Source organism: Toxorhynchites rutilus, chromosome 3 (genome assembly GCF_029784135.1).
Source record: "Toxorhynchites rutilus septentrionalis strain SRP chromosome 3, ASM2978413v1, whole genome shotgun sequence".
NCBI lineage: Eukaryota > Metazoa > Arthropoda > Insecta > Diptera > Culicidae > Toxorhynchites > Toxorhynchites rutilus.
The window spans coordinates 248,843,031-248,864,303 of NC_073746.1; the positions used below are offsets into that span (position 1 = coordinate 248,843,031).

General features: G+C 38.0%; 2 protein-coding genes across 3 annotated transcripts in view; one reads left to right on the plus strand and one right to left on the minus strand.

Moving 5' to 3' along the window:
• Nucleotides 1-835: 835 nt before the first annotated feature.
• On the minus strand, nucleotides 836-2,952 carry LOC129776698 (zinc finger protein 883-like). 2 transcript variants are annotated; one of them, XM_055782493.1, is made up of 5 exons: nucleotides 2,703-2,952; nucleotides 2,525-2,643; nucleotides 1,300-2,470; nucleotides 1,155-1,243; nucleotides 836-1,089 (listed from the first exon to the last, which is right to left on the minus strand). In XM_055782493.1, exons 1-5 carry the CDS (start codon nucleotides 2,823-2,825, stop codon nucleotides 936-938), a joined length of 1,656 nt encoding a protein of 551 aa, XP_055638468.1. In that variant the 5' UTR covers nucleotides 2,826-2,952; the 3' UTR covers nucleotides 836-935. The 2 variants fall into 2 exon arrangements, with proteins under 2 accessions (XP_055638468.1, XP_055638469.1); XM_055782494.1 differs by having other exon boundaries at nucleotides 2,711-2,855.
• A 73-nt stretch (nucleotides 2,953-3,025) lies between these two features.
• LOC129776702 (COMM domain-containing protein 4) overlaps nucleotides 3,026-21,273 on the plus strand; it is a 59,982-nt gene continuing 41,734 nt past the window's right edge. Inside the window, exon 1 of the mRNA XM_055782498.1 lies at nucleotides 3,026-3,144. Coding sequence (XP_055638473.1) covers nucleotides 3,142-3,144 — 3 coding nt within the window. The 5' untranslated portion in view covers nucleotides 3,026-3,141. The remainder of the gene's footprint in view (nucleotides 3,145-21,273) is intronic.

Genomic DNA, 21,273 nt, shown 5'->3' on the forward strand with positions numbered 1-21,273 from the left:
GGATATGAGAAATGTTTTTATGATGGTATGACACCCCTCCCTCCTCTGGAATGGAGAACGGGTCCCATAAAAATATTATACATAGTTCAACCAAGAATATTCCAACCAAACATGACAATTGAAAATTTTCGGAAAACTCTGAAGGAAAAAGGGAAAATTCAGAATGGCAGCTGGCACATCTCTACTGTGCAGTAAGTATATAAGCCGTGTGATATGTGGTTTCAGTTTTAAAAATTTTCGGAAAACTCTGAAGGAAAAAGGGAAAATTCGGAAAATTAAATTCCCATATGTTCTACGCACGATGAAACGCACTCATATATCTTCTTCTATCTATACCAATAAAAAAAATATCGCCGAATGTGTTGATAAGAGCAGAAATCGAGGAAGGAATTGTCCGATTTAGGGCTGTCTTTATTCTATCATATTTTCTGTATAATTCATTTATTCCATGTAACGGAGAAACATGTTATTTGCAAGTGGTTGAGAAATCTTGAACGAGAATTGTGTCTGGAAATAATCTGATATTATAATGATGAGTTTGGTTAGAAATACTAGGAATTTTATAGTAAACGGTAAATTTAATGGGGTCGATTAGAAGATCAATCAATGAACAGTTCCGCGATTAGACCCATGAACTTGCTAATAGTAAGCAAACGTGAATGTTTGAATGTATTGATAATAAAAAACAAATTTTGGGCGGGACGAAGTTTGCCGGGTCAGCTGGTATATATATAAAAATGTTCGTTTGTGTACGCTTCAAAAACTCGAAAATTTCGGAACCGCTAAAACTATGATACAATCTAGGATTGTTGTTACAACATGAAAAATTTAAAAATTCAACTCAACCATGCAACCACAATGTGCCACAGCAAAGCGTGGTGAGGTACAGTTAGTTTATTTATATTTTTCAAAAAGTGATAATCCATACAGAGTATCTAATAGTTATTTGATTTCCATCCGTGCTCTTTTTGCTTGTGTTTATGAAACGAACTGGGATCCACAAACCGCCGACTACAATACTCACATTGATAGGGTTTTTCACCAGTGTGCAATCTCAGATGTACTTTAAGCGTTGGTTTTCGTTTGAAGCTGAAACATTTGCGATATTCGATAGTTAAAGGCTTTCAAACAATTTTTATGCTTTCTATATGTACCTCTTGTGACAATATTCACAGGTGAATTGTTTCGTGTCCGTATGTACCACTTGCATATGACGGTCGTAAGTGCTTTTGTAAGTGAAATCCTTTGAAATATTCGGATGTTATTGCATTGTATCAACATGGTCAATATATTGCTTACCTTATTGCAGTCTTTGCAATGGTACTCCTTGATTCCTCGATGAATATTTTCATGGTCCCGCAAACCAAGACGTTTGTTGAACACTCGCCCACAAAAAGAGCAGAAAAATTGTGGCTGTTTGCCCTGATGGGTGTTGTAATCGTGCTTCAAAAGTTTTGCTTCCGATGTGAACTTTTTATCACACTTGAGACACTGGTGAAATTCAAGACCTGAATCGGCATGTTCGGCTTCTATATGTGCCAACAGTTCTTTGTTAAACTTGAAGACCTGCGAGCAGATAGTGCAATCATTTCGTTCAACGGCTGGTATTTTTCGCTGTTTGGCGGAGCTGTCCTTTTTGTGGGACAACCTATGGAACCTAACTGCAAGCAGCTCGGTGAATTTTTGTGGACAAATATCGCATTTGTACAACTGAACTTGGAAGTCCTCATGCTCTCGTTCGAAATGTTGAGCCAAGCGATTGTTTTTCCCCACATCTTCGCTACATATCGCGCACACTTGTGGTATAAATCGTGATTGGTTCCGACGAGACCCAATCATGGCGTTAACGTTACGCATTCGGGCCGATTTACTGGCTTTGCACTCATGCTCCTTGAGTGATTGCAGAAAGTGGAATTGATTGGAACAGTGAGAGCAGAAATACCCAATACAATACTCCTGATGTGTTATCAATTCAGCTTCGGATGTAAAAGTCTCTTCACAGTACAGACATCCAAAGGGAAACTCATGGGATCTATAGTGATAGTTGATAGACACAACATCTTCCAGTCTAACTAAACATTTGTGACAATGGTATGGAGATAAGGATCCATGTTGTTCCTTTAAATGACAATGAAGTGATCGTTCGTTTCCATTGAATCCTTTGCAAATAAAGCATAACAGTAATTTCGGTTCACCGAGTTTGTCATCATCGCTAGAATAGTCCTGATCTTCGAGAAAATCCTCAGTATACTCAGGATCCTCATCACCCTCGTCTTCGGCATGAAAGTAAATAGCCTCTTTAATGTTTTGCTCGGTTCCATGCTCAACATTTCCTTGCTCGGTAGATGATGGGGAAATATGAACATCTGGTTTTTCGTCAACAGCCGATTTGAGAGGCATCACAGTCACTATGCTGATGGCATGTTTTGCTTCCTCTATAAGCGGTATTCCTTCAATTGCCCTCTTCTGTCTGGAATGGAGACATTAGTACTATAGTTACTAATACAAAGTTATTTTCTCATACTCTAGAAAAGAACAGAACAGTTTGTCGGATTGCCGAAATTCGGATATAATGCTGTACATAAGTTTTGCTTTCATTTCGCATCCATTACAAATATTGATATATTCCTCCGAATTGTTTATCTACAAGTAATAAATGGGATCATGTTCACTTCCAACAAATGATGAATGTGGAGAATTACTTGTATACCCAGTGTGTCTTGGAGTAGCTCGGTAACTTCTATTAGGCTCAACCTCTCGTATATGGGAAAGGTTGGCCCATCGGAAGACAGACACAGACGACATGACTCTGGAACTATTTCCATCAAAATTTGCGCTGAATTTCCAGAGCAGCAGTACTCCACTTTATTCTGCTTGGCTTTGAATTTCGATGCTATGTAGATTTGGTTTGACTTTTCTGCTTATGTTTTCATTTGATTATTTTCGTTGAAAATAAACCCATGCAACAAAAATGTTACCTTAAAACATCGAAAAATTGCATTGCAACGCTGTTTAGGAGCAGTATCTTGGGAACACTGTTTCAAAGTTGTTTTGATTGGGAACGTCGCCTTTCGTAAAATATCAAATCTGTTTTCCTTGGAATTAAGAGTTGCAAGATTGTAATTTCGATATTTCTCTGCAATGGTAAGTCAAATCGTTACTACGGGAGTTATTCGAATGTGATTGCAGCTAGGGAAGTAGTTAATTGTGAAATTTGTGTTTATTGTGTATGTGAGTTTTGTCGCAATGAATATTGTCAGTAAGTAATAGGGGAAGTTGGCCCTAACCCAACCCCTAAATTTGAGATGATCTTGAAGCACCTAAAGTAATCGTTTTTGACTAGCTATAGATATTCTATTCATTAAGACCACAGATATCAGATGAATCATAATTGAAATAATAAAGCGAAAGAGTTTATTTAGTTTTCCATAATTTTTGTATGGGAATAAATGACAACTAATGTATTATGTATTATGTATAGGGTAAACAAAAAAATATAGGAGGTTGTGTTCAAGACACGATCGCATTGTTGACGTAGAACTACGCTGTAGTTTAATTCAAGTCGCTTGTTTATAACTGCGGATATTATTTTATAATGCTACGAAAATTTTGAAATAACTTGGTTGCCCTGAAATGTTTTTTTTTATTGTAGAATCAACAAAAAAAAACAAACAAGCGAAACCAAATCACATACAAAAGAACATTTTTACGACAACGACATTTACTTTCAAATAGACTTTAAACTTCTTCAGTTCATTCGTCTCTAGCCTTCAAAAAGGCCCTTGGAAAACTCTACTCTTTCCTCATATTACTCCTCCACCCCCTTGCCTTGAGAAAACCATTCGATCCCTCGCCGTCCAGCTCGCCCAGCAACGGTGTTGTCCAGTTGGTGTCCTCACGAAGAATGAAGTTTGCCTCAGCGAGTTCCATAGCTTATACTCTAGGTAAATATTCCGCTTCGTTCTTCTTCTTTTCTTTTGTTCACGGAGACTTTACATCTTACGATTTCCCCTTCGTTTGTCGTCGATAAGTTGCTCGTTATTGACAGCTCTGTTCGGGAAAGCACACAAATGGACAGAACAAATGTATGAGGAAATGGGAATGCATCCAATTTTCATCAATTTGCACCATATACAGACGTTGGAATTGTAATGTATAGCATATCAAACAAATCTTAGAGAATTTCCTATTCCTTTGGTATGTAAATCGCCGTTCACGGCGATTAATGTTAACTTTATTTCATAAAAACGAGACCTGTTTTCTGATTTGGCACCCTTAATGGAAGACGTAGTTCTACGTCAAAAAAGCGGAGATTGAATTTTGCACTAATTTTGCGTGATTGCTTCTTTTGCTGAATATTTTGCCTTCGCTACATACAGGTTGTTCGACGAAAATCTTGCTTTGCTAGTCTTGTCTTGCACCACCCACCTATGAAAATTTCAATCATGACGGTGAAATTGCAAGCAGGTATCCATATTTATAGATTTTTGTGATTTCAATAATTTGTTATTGTCGTCATGAATTATAGAGACATAAAACTTCTTCAGTTTATTCGACTCTATCGATAGTTTGCTTGCAAGGAATGTAACTCTTAGACATTTTATCTTTCGAACGAAGTGATAATCATGTCACTTCGTTCAGTCAACAATGATGTATTGAGGCTCAAAACGTTGTGCCTCCAACGAAACGCTCTCGTTTTCGAATTCACCGAAATATTCATCTATTCATTGAGTATTGATTCAGATTCAACTTCAATCAAATGAACACTAAATCAATGATAGTCCTTGAACTATTTGAAAGGGCCTTATTCCAGAAGACGAGACGAGATTTTCACATTCCAGAAGCCGAGCTCGATTCAAAACAGACGAGTAGCTCGTTTGATTCAATCATTCGGCCGCGCTCGCTGAATCAGTCGATTCGTCGTTTAGTTTGTTTTGATGTGTTTGTTCACCTTGTTTGATTTAAAACATCGGTATCCCTTTGTTACGCCTTCATTTTCAGGAATTGTTTCATGACTGACTAGAATTTCATAAGCAATGTATGTTTTCAACTGCAACCATCACATTGCATTCAGTAATTGGAAAATCTTACATATTTTCAAATGGGCATTTTCCAAACAACACAACCAAATGTAAACATTGAACATCTGTTCCAGGGATGCTAGATGATTGTTCCAATGATATTTACACGGCACGGGAAGTGTATCCACAGTCATTTTGAACAAAAAAGTATGATTCATAACTCGATTTCTGAGCATTTTTCGATAACAATTTTTTTGATTTTTTAAGGATTTTTGCATCAAGATAAGAGTTTCGTTTGGTCAATTTTAAAAATGTTTGCTCTGTGTTTGTTGTTTTTTTCTCAAAATGAAAACATGTCTTCACATCTGACAACCCTGATCATATCTATAAAAATGACAGAAGTCTTTCATTGAAACTCGTGTACTGGATTATGATATTTTGCTCGACTCGTCAGTGACTGGAACCGAGACGAGTCGAATTGTTCGTCTCGTCAACTAGACTTCTTCTTCTTGAATGGCGTTAACGTTCCCTGTGGAACTTTTGCCGTCTCAACGTGTGCATTAATTAGCGTCATTTATTAATACTTAGTTGAGATTTCTTAAGCCAAATAACACGCCTTGAATGTATTCCGAGGGGCAAGCTCTTGAATACGCGTGACCACAGTGCAAGTCGAAGGAAATTTCTTTGACGAAAAATCCTCCGGCTAGAACGGGAATCGACCCCAACACCCGGCATGACAATGTGAGACGCTAACCACTCGGCCACGGGTGCACTCTCGTCAACTAGAATAGGGCCCATAATTGTATTACTCGGTATAATAAATCTTTGCAAATCAGTATGTCAAACGAGCCAAATGTGTTTTCACTCTGTTCACTTTGCCAAATCTTCTCAGTAAATAGGGTTACTACTCTAATCACTTCTCAAATTCATCTTGTTCGTAGCAAAGTTTTGTTTGCGAGTAAGATACATATGAAAATATAAGAAAGGCACTCATTTTTGCTTCTAGCATTTTTTATTTCCTTCGATTTCAACAACCACTAGCTTAATTCAACTTAACATGTATATTAGGGTGGCAATGAATGCATGGAAAAAAGTTCCAGAAAAAATATTTGGATGACAAATGCCTTCAAATAGCGTGAAACGTCGAGATCTACTGTTATCTTAAAACAAATGCCAAAAATTTACTTTTCAGGCGGAAAAACGACCGGTTGCCAAAAATCCCGATTTCATGTTCGAAAGTAAAAAAATTAAAACTTTGAGCGCTTTGAGGCACCCCTGAAGCATGTCCGCTTGAGCTGAATTTTGCACAGGTCATTGTTTTGGGGCCAATAAACAAAATGTACCTGGTCGGTTTTTGAAATTCTACATGACCATTTTCGCGCCAATGCTTCTGCGTCGTGACTTGGTTGGAAGTGTTCTATTCAGATTTGTTTTACTTAAATTCTTTTTATTTCTCTGTTTTGTTTACATTATAATATTCATTATAGGTTCTACATCTTTAAGTTGCAATATCAAGTTCTGTATATGATTTTTATCATACACATTATACGTTCTGTTGTTCCATATTCCTGTTGTGAAATTATACCTAAACGTTTATAGTTTTGCTGTCCTTTTTTACATAATCCTAATTTATGAAACATCCTATCTAAATTATGTACATCGGCCCTACTTAAATTACATGCATGTCTACCTGAAAATAAATATATCTACCCAAATTCGCAGTTGCTACTCAAACAGGCAACAACTAGAATGTTAAGGCGGAATTCCATCTTTTCAACATGATACAAGTCAATCGTTCTTGCTTATTGGAGAGTCTCTTTTTACGATATAATTGGTTTTGTCGAGCAATGTTGGCCTTATCCAATGGCCTGCGGATCAGTGCGGCGTGTGTAGCACGATAATGGGCCCTATTATAAAAATCGAGGCGATAAGAATTTTACTCGTTAGCTCTATTTTACTTTTACTGAAATCGAGCAATTCGATAGCACCGAGCGAGTGATAGCTATATATCGATGCAAGTGTCAGAACTTTTCGAGTTGTTTGGTTCACTTGTTGCATATCTTCAGAGGATTATTTTGTTTTGGCTTGCATCCTTTTGGGAAACATTTCAGAAACGCTTCAATATATGCAATTTGCAACACATGTTCGTTTGTTTTGATCAGCATTTGTTTTACGGTGCTGCCAGAATAGTCTATACAAGGTAAGTGTTCAATCCAGTATTATTTATATTAATCATGTTATAACTTACAATGCAGAATTTACTTCCAGTGCATATTTCAGTGGCTGAAAATGAGTGGCGGAAGAAAAAAAACCAAATCACCACCAGTTTGAACGGCTCCTTGAAACAATGGAAGCGAATGTAGACATTGCTCGAGGTTTTTGTGGAGGCAGTTCTAATATAATCCTGGTGTAGGAAAAGTTGGAGGAATTCAGAGAGGAGCTTAATGCACTGAGACCTCCAATGCATCTAGGTTCAGAATAGCAGAAAGTAAGTATTTCTTTTATGATACACATAACTTTCATAAATAAATTTTATCATACTCTTTGAATTTCTTTCAACCGAATTTCCTACCTAAAAATTGCTTACTTCTACTAGCATACATTAGTACGTTATTTTTGGCAGCAATTTTCTTTTTTATTGTTATACTATGCCAAACTATACCACTTTCACTACAATAGATCAAACTAATGGTCGGAGTGGTATAATGCTCTATACCATTTGCTAAAGCTATCCTGCAAAACAATAATGATTTTATTTCAGTTACAGGTTTGGATTGACATGAGGGGAAAGGTAAAGAAAACACTAGCACACGACAAGCGAGAATTTAGAGCAACAGGTGGTGGCCCCAATACAATAAAGCTATCGACGCCGCTACAACAAGAAATCAACGCTTAAAGAGAATAACATGTTGCATTACATAAATAACAAAAATTGTTTTACTAAAAAAAAGTGAAATTCGTGCATGACTCTTTACGGCATTCCATAGATTTTCTAATAATTATATTTTTTGAACAGCAAATTTGAACATATTAACACTTTTGGAAAGCAGATGCCTCAAAAAAGATTTTGCATCCTTTTTATAGTGCTTCATGAAACATTTCAAACTTGTTTCAAAATATTTCATCACAACCGCTGACATTCGAGCTTGCTAACGAATCGAGCAATTTTCCTCGATTTCTATAATTCCAGATTTTACTCGGTGTGATAGTGATAGTGATTGTATCGAATCCTCGATTCGATTTCTAAAATAGGGCCCAATATTGGAACAACTACGTCATTTATGGACGACTAACTGACCCGGCAAACTTCGTCCCGTCCAATTTTTTTTGACGTAGGACTACGTCTAACCGGAAGATATAGGGGGTGAAATGGAAATCTAGGCACTGAACAAGTAGGAAAAAATGCAAGATTTGGAACGCTTATAACTCGAGCATTTCTCAATAGATCGCAAAGGTTTTTGCATCAATTGATAGGAAATATATCTACGCATCTATCATAACGAATAACATTTCATTTTTCTTGAGATAAATAATTGAATAATTGTGAAATATCGAGCATTGTCAAAATGCACTATGTGTCCATTTTTGATTGGTCCATTCTGTGCTCCTCAAATCGTACCGACCAAAACGGGCAACCAGAGCAGTAGCGAAATAGAATGAAGCATGATTGGAAAGGAAAAAGAAAAAAAATGAACGAAACATTCGTCGCAGTCTCACACATGCGTAATTCTCGAGCCAGTCAGTCAGCTTAAAAATCCCCGCTCCGCTGCCGTAACGATCATTCTCATTCAAACCGTACACCACATCGGTTCGCATCACAACACATCAACAAACCAATCCAAGCAGCCATGTCTGGACATGGTAAAGGAGGAAAAGTGAAGGAAAAGGTTTTGCTCGAACCGTGTTGATCTGGAGTTCCCCGCAAGGGTAGCTAGGCCGAGCGCGTTAGTACCAGTGCATCAGTCCACCTAGCCGGCGTTATATAGTTTCGGCCGCCGAAGTGATCGAGTTAGCTGGCAAAGCTGCTCGCGACGATAAGAAAACCCGCATTCGGAACAGAACACATTTGGTTCGGTGGACATCAAGACAACAGGCAGTTGCAGCGAGTGGCGAGTGGCAAACGCAATCGCAAAACGGCAGCAGGTAGCAGAAGAAAAAGGTTTGTTCTTTATACAAACTGCTTTGGTGGCAAATCTAGAACAAGGCGGCATCGAGGGCATTCGAAATGGTTTTTTTCAAAACCACGAGTACTAAGTTTTCTAAATTGGAACCATTCCATAAAACAAGGCGCTTTTCAGGGCCATTAAACCTTCCAAAAAAGAGTTTAGGAAATACAGTTCAATGCTTTCTAAAACAATATCCAAAATAATAATAAAACACTTTTATTTTTTAGTGTTATACTAAAAATAGATTTTTTCATAATTTGTTTGCCAGGATATGATGAGTATGTGAATTTGGCAGTTGTTCTGAGCTTATTGATTTTCACCAATTCTTAAATTGCTTCTAGATTGAAAGTACAGTAATTTACACTTATCTCGACATTTAGCTAATTGGACGGACCTGTTATTCGACATATTTAGTTGGACATTTTTGTAAACATAGAGTTCGGGGTCCAAATTATGACCCCACATTGAAAGTCGACACTGTACCACTGTCATCGCAAATGTTCAATTACAGGTTAAAATTATCTCCAATCCGATACTGAGTGGTGGTAATGCGACGTGCCATTGAATATAATTTATGTAAAATGTAAAATATGTTACAAGCTGGAAGGGAAGAAATTTTCCAACTGTGAAAGCTGTGGCGAGTGGCAAATGCAATCGCTAAACAGAAAGGTTTAGCCGAACAAGATGGGGATATCGAGTGATAACAAAACAATAAACTCTTAAGATTGAAGATAATTTTGTGATCCTGAAAAGGACCCTTTTTAGCCTGCATGTGAATCCAACGATCAAACAAATCGTAATGAATGTATTTTTTTGCCATCGCTCCCTTTTAACGCTCATTCGTTCGTCTCGTTGGACTCGCCCCTCTGGCTGAGTCTGCCGATTTGTCTCTATCCTGTGAGTGTGTACCGCTAGAGTATAAAACACGCGGACCCCAAAAAATATCTTATTTTCTTTCAAACCGTAAACCCGTGTGGTTGCACGGCATCGGCATCGTGGACGTAACAAAGGAGGACAAGTTAAGGGAAAGGCAAAGTCTCACTCGAACCGTGCAGGTCTCCAGTTCCCTGTTGGTCGCATTCACTGATTGCTCCGCAAGGGTAACTAGGCCGAACGGATTGGTACCGGAGCACCAGTATACCTAACGGCGATTATAGAGTTTCGGCCGTCGGAGTGCTCGAGTTGGCTTGCAAAGCTGCTCACGACAATCAGAATACCCGCATCAAGAACAGAGCAGCTTCGGTTCGGCGCTCATCAAGGCAACAAATAGTTTCAGTGAGTGGCAAAGTGTTTCTCCGGCACGTCACATTAAATGTAATTTACTGAACAACATGTCACAAGCTGGATGGGAAGAAATTTTCCAACTGTGAAAGCTGTGGCGAGTGGCAAACGCAATAGCTAAACAGGAAGGTTTAACCGAACAAGATGGGAATATCGAGCGATAACAAAAACACAACACCAAAGGTTCTTTTCAGAACCATCAACATATTCATAAAGAGTAAACAGTAAACTAATCCATTTTTCAGGTAGATAGGTAGGTATTCATGTAGGAGAAGAAAATAAAACAATATATTTAAAATATATATTTAACAAAAGCTGTCCCCTTTGTATAGTCCTACGTCACTCCGGTTATGTCCCCGACATTACCCACCCGTCTTTTTTGTTATCAATACTTTCAAACATTCATGTTTCCATACTATGAGCAAGTTCATGGGTCCAATCGCAGAACTGTTCATTGATTGATCTTCTAATCGACTCCGTTTAATTTTGTATGGTAGCTCCCCCTTAGAGAGGTAGGTGGAGTGTCTAACCACCGTAAAAACATTTATTGCACCCTAAAACCTCCACATGCAAAATTTAGTTCCATTTGCTTGATTAATTCTAGAGTTATGCAGAAATTTGAGTTTCATTTGTATGGCAGCCTCCTCCTCAGAGAGAGGGGAAGAGTGTCTGTTAACCTTGGAAACGTTTCGTGTCCCCTAAAACATTCGCAGGACAAATTTGCCTTGATTAGTTTTCGAACTATGCAGAAATTTGTTTTTCATTTGTATGGCAGCCATAGAAACATTTATTGCACCCTCCACATGCCAAATTTGGTTCCATTTGCTTGATTAGTTCTCGAGTTACGCAGAAATTTGTGTTTTACTTGTATGGGAACCCCCCCTTTAGAGAGGAGAAAGGAGTGTCAAACCACCATAGAAACATTTATTGCTCCCTAAAACCTCCACATGCCAAATTCGGCTCCATTTGCTTTCACAATGAATTTCTCTGATGAAATATTGTTTATAGAAACATAAAATACTCTACCAGCAAGATAATTTTTTATAATTTTATTCAAGTATGTGGGAAAACCAATGTTCTGAAGTTTGTAAATGCTAACGCTTATGCTAAGCATTATCAAACGCTTTTTCAACATCAAGAAGTGCCATGGCAGATGATTTTGAAACTGACTTATTTCTCAACTGACTGTTTTGAAACTGACTTGTTTGTTCCGTACAAAGCTGGTGAATGGTAGAGTGGCCTTTTCGGAATCCAAACTGCTCATCCAAAAATATATTGCGCTCATCTGCGAAAGCAAGAATGCGCATCAATATATTTTTTTCGAATACCTTCGAAAATTCTGGGAGCAGGCGTCTTTTCCGGGTTTTAGTATCGGGATCACTTTTGCTAGTTTCCAACTCGAGGAGAAGTAACCAAGTGATAGACATCTGTTGAAGACAGAAGTCATAGTTTCATATAAGTTGTTACTGAGATGTTTCAACTGAATGTTAAATATACTATCGAAGCCGGGGGCCTTCATATTCTTCGACGAGCGTATAACTGGGATAACCTCCTCAGCTGATATGATCATTCTCTTGTGGAGTAAAATGGATATTGTCAATAGCCGTTACAGTATCATTCACCATATCTTCAGAAGGACATATGATTGGCCTGATTCTACGTGGCGTGTGAGGTGAGATGACAATTGTCACATCACTATCACGCAACTCTCCTCACTCTATTACTACAGTCGTATCGGATGCCGTGAGAGGTTCATTTTATGTATGTGAGAGGATGAACAGCAAGTGACAAGGCGTTCATTCTGCTGTTTGCCAAATCTGATAGGATTCGCACATATGTTCACTAATTTGCAGACTTTTAACTTTTGTCACAACTTTTTATTCCTGCTGCAGGCTACTTAAAATATTGACAAAAAACAGGAAGTGGGTTATATCTATGGTATAACCGCAATGGTGACGTAAGACTATCGTTGATTTAGTGATCATTTGTTTGAAGTTGAATCTGAATCCATTCTGAATGAAAGAATAAAAGAATAGTTGGGGGACTTCGAAAACGAGAGCGTTACGTTGGAGGTACAAGGTTTTATGCATCCAATATTGGATATGAAAATATCCTACTGATGGGGAAGAATAATCTTCAGTAGCTTTCCTGCTAATTGCACTTGATTGAAAAATAACAGAACCAAATGTATTTGGTCGCAGAAAAACAAAAAAAACATTAAAATAAACTCTTCCGCTTGAATGTTATTTTCAATCCCAAGGGGAACTGGCAGATTGTTTTGCAGTAACGATGACATCTTTCTGGATTCTTCTCGATTCCTCTCGAAGTCCACCACCAGTGGTTAATGCTAACTTGATAACCACCTGTTAATTGCACTTGATTGAAAAATCACAAAACCAAATGTATTTAGTCGCAGTGTTATATGGTTAGAAAACATTTAAATAAACTCTTTCGCATGAATGTATTTTTCAATTCCCATGGGAACTGGCAGATTATTTTTCAGCAACGATAATATTCTTCCGGAATCTTCTCGATGCTGGATGGCATTTAAACGAAAGAAGTTCCGTATGTATATATGTTTGTATGTGTATGTGTGTGGCCAGGTAATGAATCTCTTGATCCCTCACCATCCAGCTTGTCCAGCTCGTTCAACTCGTTCAGTAACGATGTTGTCTTGTCGATGTCCTCACAAAAAATGAATGCGTTTCACCACCAGAATATCGCTTATGTATGCTTTTTGTCCGTGATTGAATTGAGAGAAGGTGTGGTTTACGATGGCAATTTGGAAGGCAAACTAGAGGGGAATGAACTCTCTGAGTTTGAAACTTTCGGCGACTGAGCAATAATCAATTGAAAATTATATAATTTTCGCGATGCGAAACATTTTCCGTTGAGCGCGCATACAATATTGGATACGAAAATTTTCTACTGATGGGGAAGAATAATTTCAGAAGCTTTCCTGTTAATTGCCATTGATTGAAAAATCACAAAACCAAATGTATTTGGTTGCAGTGTCATATGGATAGAAAACATTAGAATAAAGGTGTAGTTTACGATGGTAATTTGAAAGGCAAACTAGATGGGAATGAGCTCTCTGAGTTTGAAACTTGCAGCGACTGAGCAATAATCGATTGAGAATTATGTTTTTCACGATGCGAAACATTTTCCGTTGCGCGCGCATCCAATATTGGAAACGAACATATCCTACTGATAGGGAAGAATCCTCTTCAGAACCTTTCCTGCCAATCACACTTGATTGAAAAATCCCAAAACCAAATGTATTTGGTTGCAGTGTTATATGGATAGAAAACATTAAAATAAACTCTTTCGCATGAATGTATTTTTCAATTCACAGGGGAACTGGCAGATTATTTTTCAGCAACAATAACATCTTCCCAGATAGTCTCCGATACTCGAAGCCCACCAGTGGTTAATGCTAACTCAATAAGCACCTGTTAATTGCACTTGATTGAAAAATCGCAGGACCAAATGTATTTGATCGCAGTGTTATATATTAGAAAACATTTAAAAAAAACTCTTTCTCATGGATGTATTTTTCAATTCCCAGGGGAACTGGCCGATTATTTTTCAGCAACGATAATAATTTTCCGGAATCTTCTCGATGCTGGATGGCATTTAAACGGAAGAAGTTCCGCACGTATATATATATATATATATATATATATATATATATATATATATATATATATATATATATATATATATATATATATATATATATATGTGTTGTGGCGGCTGCTTCGAAATCTCAAATGGAATCGTTTTTCGGTGCTGATAACTTCTCGGTCGTCTTCTCTTCTTCTGATGGTTCGGCTTTTCTGCGCTCCCTCACAGTTCCAAACAAACTGTATGTGTTTTAAGTCAGGTTAGGCCAGGTAATGAATCTCTTGATCCCTCGCCGTCCAGCTCGTTCAATAACGATGTTGCCTTGTCGATGTCGTCACGAAAAATGAATGCGTTTCACCACCAGAATATCGCTTAAGTATGCTTTTTGTGCGTGATTGAATCGAGAGAAGGTGTGGTTTACGATGGCAATTTGGAAGGCAAACTAGAGGGGAATGAGCTCTCTGAGTTTGAAACTTTCAGCGACTGAGCAATAATCGATTGAGAATTATGTTTTTCACGATGCGAAACATTTTCCGTTGCGCGCGCATCCAATATTGGAAACGAACATATCCTACTGATAGGGAAGAATCCTCTTCAGAACCTTTCCTGCCAATCACACTTGATTGAAAAATCCCAAAACCAAATGTATTTGGTTGCAGTGTTATATGGATAGAAAACATTAAAATAAACTCTTTCGCATGAATGTATTTTTCAATTCCCAGGGGAACTGGCAGATTATTTTTCAGCAACAATAACATCTTCCCAGATAGTCTCCGATACTCGAAGCCCACCAGTGGTTAATGCTAACTCGATAAGCACCTGTTAATTGTACTTGATTGAAAAATCGCAGGACCAAATGTATTTGATCGCAGTGTTATATATTAGAAAACATTTAAAAAAACAGGAAGGGGGTTATATCTATGGTATAACCGCAAGGGTGACGTAGGACTATCGTTGATTTAGAGATCATTTGTATGAAGTTGAATCTGAATTCATTCTGAATGAATGAATATTTGGAGAACTTCGAAAACGAGAGCGTTACGTTGGAGGCACAAGGTTTTATGCATCCAATATTGGATACGGAAATATCCTACTGATGGGGAAGAATAATCTTCAGAAGCTATCCTGTTGATTGCAATTGATTGAAAAACCACAAAACCAAATGTATTTGGTCACAGTGTTACATGGATAGAAAACATTCAATTAAACTCTTTCACATGAATATATTTTGAAAATTCCCAAAGGAACTGGCAGATTATTTTCAGTAACGATTAGATATTTCCACATTTTCCTCGATACTGGAAGCCCACCAGTGGTTAATGCCAACTCGATTACCACCTGTTAATAGCACTTGATTGAAACATATTTGGTCACAGTGTTACATGGATAGAAAACATTCAATTAAACTCTTTCACATGAATATATTTTGAAAATTCCCAGAGGAACTGGCAGATTATTTTCAGTAACGATTAGATATTTCCACATTTTCCTCGATACTGGAAGCCCACCAGTGGTTAATGCCAACTAGATAACCACCTGTTAATAGCACTTGTTTGAAACATATTTGGTCACAGTGTTACATGGATAGAAAACATTCAATTAAACTCTTTCACATGAATATATTTTGAAAATTCCCAGAGGAACTGGCAGATTATTTTCAGTAACGATTAGATATTTCCACATTTTCCTCGATACTGGAAGCCCACCAGTGGTTAATGCCAACTAGATAACCACCTGTTAATAGCACTTGTTTGAAACATATTTGGTCACAGTGTTACATGGATAGAAAACATTCAATTAAACTCTTTCACATGAATATATTTTGAAAATTCCCAGAGGAACTGGCAGATTATTTTCAGTAACGATTAGTTATTTCCACATTTTCCTCGATACTGGAAGCCCACCAGTGGTTAATACCAACTCGATAACCACCTGTTAATAGCACTTGATTGAAACATATTTGGTCACAGTGTTACATGGATAGAAAACATTCAATTAAACTCTTTCACATGAATATATTTTGAAAATTCCCAAAGGAACTGGCAGATTATTCTCCAGCAATGATTAGATCTTTCCGGAACTTTCTCGATGCTGAATGGCATCCTAACGGAAATAGTTCTGCGCGTGTATGTGTCGATCGGGGCTCTGGCAACCCTATCCCATCCAATGCAAATTGAGCGTAGGCAGCATAAAACAGGGCTCGCGCTTAGGGGGCTCACGTATTGTTTAATGTTTGGAGTCATATATGTTAATATTTGATTACGTTGGATATTTTTTTTTGGCAAGCGATGTTTGGATACCCATCCGGAAGCTTTCTTGACGATTTGCAATTCAAATCACAGCCGAAGAATCGCGCGGAGCACTTCATTTTGAATTTTAGGTTATGATTTCTATGCTCATGATTTTCTATGCTGGCTACTGAAAGGCGGCCATCTTAGCAATCCCTTGGTGTCGATCCTTCGCCGTCCACCTCCTCCAGCACATTAGGCAACGATGTTGTCTTGTCGATGTCCTCACGAAAAATGAATGTGTCTCACCACCAGAATATCGCTTAAGTATGCTTTTTGTGTGTGATTGAATCGAGAGAAGATGTGGTTTACGATGGCAATTTGGAAGGCAAACTAGAGGGGAATGAACTCTCTGAGCTCGGAACTTTCGGCGACTGAGCAATAATCGATTGCGGGCGCATACAATATTGGATACGGAAATATCCTACTGATGGGGAAGAATAATCTTCAGAAGCTATCCTGTTGATTGCAATTGATTGAAAAACCACAAAACCAAATGTATTTGGTCACAGTGTTACATGGATAGAAAACATTCAATTAAACTCTTTCACATGAATATATTTTGAAAATTCCCAGAGGAACTGGCAGATTATTTTCAGTAACGATTAGATATTTCCACATTTTCCTCGATACTGGAAGCCCACCAGTGGTTAATGCCAACTAGATAACCACCTGTTAATAGCACTTGTTTGAAACATATTTGGTCACAGTGTTACATGGATAGAAAACATTCAATTAAACTCTTTCACATGAATATATTTTGAAAATTCCCAGAGGAACTGGCAGATTATTTTCAGTAACGATTAGTTATTCCCACATTTTCCTCGATACTGGAAGCCCACCAGTGGTTAATGCCAACTCGATAACCACCTGTTAATAGCACTTGATTGAAACATATTTGGTCACAGTGTAACATGGATAGAAAACATTCAATTAAACTCTTTCACATGAATATATTTTGAAAATTCCCAAAGGAACTGGCAGATTATTTTCAGTAACGATTAGATTTCCACATTTTCCTCGATACTGGAAACCCACCAGTGGTTAATGCCAACTCGATAACCACCTGTTAATAGCACTTGATTGAAACATATTTGGTCACAGTGTTACATGGATAGAAAACATTCAATTAAACTCTTTCACATGAATATATTTTGAAAATTCCCAGAGGAACTGGCAGATTATTTTCAGTAACGATTAGATATTTCCACATTTTCCTCGATACTGGAAGCCCACCAGTGGTTAATGCCAACTCGATAACCACCTGTTAATAGCACTTGATTGAAACATATTTGGTCACAGTGTAACATGGATAGAAAACATTCAATTAAACTCTTTCACATGAATATATTTTGAAAATTCCCAAAGGAACTGGCAGATTATTTTCAGTAACGATTAGATTTCCACATTTTCCTCGATACTGGAAACCCACCAGTGGTTAATGCCAACTCGATAACCACCTGTTAATAGCACTTGATTGAAACATATTTGGTCACAGTGTTACATGGATAGAAAACATTCAATTAAACTCTTTCACATGAATATATTTTGAAAATTCCCAGAGGAACTGGCAGATTATTTTCAGTAACGATTAGTTATTCCCACATTTTCCTCGATACTGGAAGCCCACCAGTGGTTAATGCCAACTCGATAACCACCTGTTAATAGCACTTGATTGAAACATATTTGGTCACAGTGTAACATGGATAGAAAACATTCAATTAAACTCTTTCACATGAATATATTTTGAAAATTCCCAAAGGAACTGGCAGATTATTTTCAGTAACGATTAGATTTCCACATTTTCCTCGATACTGGAAACCCACCAGTGGTTAATGCCAACTCGATAACCACCTGTTAATAGCACTTGATTGAAACATATTTGGTCACAGTGTTACATGGATAGAAAACATTCAATTAAACTCTTTCACATGAATATATTTTGAAAATTCCCAAAGGCAATGATTAGATCTTTCCGGAACTTTCTCGATGCTGAATGGCATCCTAACGGAAAGAGTTCTGCGCGTGTATGTGTCGATCCTTCGCCGTCCACCTCCTCCAGCACGTTAGGCAACGATGTTGTCTTGTCGATGTCCTCACGAAAAATGAATGTGTCTCACCACCAGAATATCGCTTAAGTATGCTTTTTGTGTGTGATTGAATCGAGAGAAGGTGTGGTTTACGATGGCAATTTGGAAGGCAAACTAGAGGGGAATGAACTCTCTGAGCTCGGAACTTTCGGCGAATGAGCAATAATCGATTGCGGGCGCATACAATATTGGATACGGAAATATCCTACTGATGGGGAAGAATAATCTTCTGAAGCTATCCTGTTAATTGCGATTGATTGAAAAACCACAAAACCAAATGTATTTGGTCACAGTGTTACATGGATAGAAAACATTCAATTAAACTCTTTCACATGAATATATTTTGAAAATTCCCAAAGGAACTGGCAGATTATTTTCAGTAACGATTAGATATTTCCACATTTTCCTCGATACTGGAAGCCCACCAGTGGTTAATGCCAACTCGATAACCACCTGTTAATAGCACTTGATTGAAACATATTTGGTCACAGTGTAACATGGATAGAAAACATTCAATTAAACTCTTTCACATGAATATATTTTGAAAATTCTCAGAGGAACTGGCAGATTATTTTCAGTAACGATTAGATATTTCCACATTTTCCTCGATACTGGAAGCCCACCAGTGGTTAATGCCAACTCGATAACCACCTGTTAATAGTCGCGCGTGTATGTGTGTGTAGCGATGTCTTCCCAGGGAACCGTTTCTGGCATCACTCTCCTCCTGATAGATTCCCTTCTGGCCTAGGGTGCACAAACAGGCTCTTGGTGACACCGTTCATCCGCGCTTTCATGATAAATAAAGAGCTTCACCGCAACAGCGACAACATGCTCCAATCGCTGTTCAATTAGAACTGAGTGGATTTCCGAGCGCCGCTCGCTTATATACCGATTGGTGATTTCAATAGCCTGTTTTGAAAGCAATTTTAAGACTATTGAAACAAGTTTTTGGATCAAAAAGTAACAAGTATATAACGCGTAGACATTTTATCTTTCGAATGAAGTGTTTATCATACCATTTCATTCAGTTGTTCAGGAGCTATTAACGCTCAAAATCTCGGTCTCCGGCGTAACGCTTTCGTTTTCGAAACTTTGATTTTACACCCCGGTATAGAAATGAAAGACGTAGTCCTACGTCAAAAACTCTTTCTCATGGATGTATTTTTCAATTCCCAGGGGAACTGGCCGATTATTTTTCAGTAACGATAATAATTTTCCGGAATCTTCTCGATGCTGGATGGCATTTAAACGGAAGAAGTTCCGCACGTATATATATATATGTGTGTGTTGTGGCGGCCGCTTCGAAATCTCAAATGGAATCGTTTTTCGGTGCTGATAACTTCTCGGTCGTCTTCTCTTCTTCTGATGGTTCGGCTTTTCTGCGCTCCCTCACAGTTCCAAACAAACTGTATGTGTTTTAAGTCAGGTTAGGCCAGGTAATGAATCTCTTGATCTCTCGCCGTCCAGCTCGTCCAGCTCGTTCAATAACGATGTTGCCTTGTCGATGTCGTCACGAAAAATGAATGCGTTTCACCACCAGAATATCGCTTAAGTATGCTTTTTGTGCGTGATTGAATCGAGAGAAGGTGTGGTTTACGATGGCAATTTGGAAGGCAAACTAGAGGGGAATGAACTCTCTGAGTTTGAAACTTTCGACGACTGAGCAATAATGAATTGAAAATTATATAATTTTCGCGATGCGAAACATTTTCCGTTGAGCGCGCATACAATATTGGATACGAAAATTTTCTACTGATGGGGAAAAATAATTTCAGAAGCTTTCCTGTTAATTGCCATTGATTGAAAAATCACAAAACCAAATGTATTTGGTTGCAGTGTCATATGGATAGAAAACATTAAAATAAACTCTTTCGCATCAATGTATTTTTCAATTCCCAGGGGAACTGGCAGATTATTTTGCTGAATGGCATCCAAACGAAGAGTTCCGCGCGTGTATGTGTGTGTGTGACGGCTGCTCCGATCTCTTCCCGGGGAACCATTTGCGGCCTGATGGATTCCCTTCTGGCCTAAGGTGCACAAACAGGCTCTTGGTGACACCGTTCATTCGCGCTTTCATGATAAACGAAGAGCTTCACCACAACAGCGACAACATGCTCCAATCGCTGTTCGATTAGAACTGAGTGGATTTCCGAGTGGCGCTCGCTTATATACCGATTGGTGTATTCAATAGCCTGTTTTGAGATCAATTTTAAGACTATTGAAACAAGTTTTTGGATCAAAAAGTAACAAGTATATAACGCGTAGACATTTTATCTTTCGAATGAAGTGTTCATCATACCATTTCGTTCAGTTGTTTAGGAGCTATTAATGCTCAAAATCTCGGTCTCCGGCGTAACGCTTTCGTTTTCGAAACTTTGATTTTACACCCGGGTGTAGAAATGAAAGACGTAGTCCTACGTCAATATTATTGGTTCCAAATAATAAACGAAGCCGGCCAGTTTCGCAGACTTTAGCACATATTTTCAGATATATCAGATTTTTATCGCATATATTTGAGAAAAAAACATCTGGTATCCCAGAATTTCATTTATTTCGCTCAGAGAGGTCAGATATTTGTTTTGCTACAGTCAGTGCCATATCTTTAGATTAGATTTTACTTGGCCCGTTAGCATAAACATTTTGGTTGTGTACTTGGACATTCTGCCGAATTTGCAGGTATTTGATTGTGATATAGTTTGTTCAACAAGCAGAGTGAAACGGTTGTTCGTATCCTGTAAAGTTTTACATTTTCGTTTGTTTTGGTCGTAATTCCTGCTGCTCTCTGCGCTCTCAGTATTTA

Coding starts and splice junctions, on each gene's coding strand:
- LOC129776698 (XM_055782493.1), bottom strand. CDS start 2,825: ATGGAAATAGTTCCAGAGTCATGTCGTCTGTGTCTGTCTTCCGATGGG. Junction 2,644..2,702: donor AAGACACACTGGGTATACAA/GTAATTCTCCAC, acceptor TATTACTTGTAG/ATAAACAATTCGGAGGAATA. Junction 1,244..1,299: donor ATTGCAAAGACTGCAATAAG/GTAAGCAATATA, acceptor AATATTTCAAAG/GATTTCACTTACAAAAGCAC.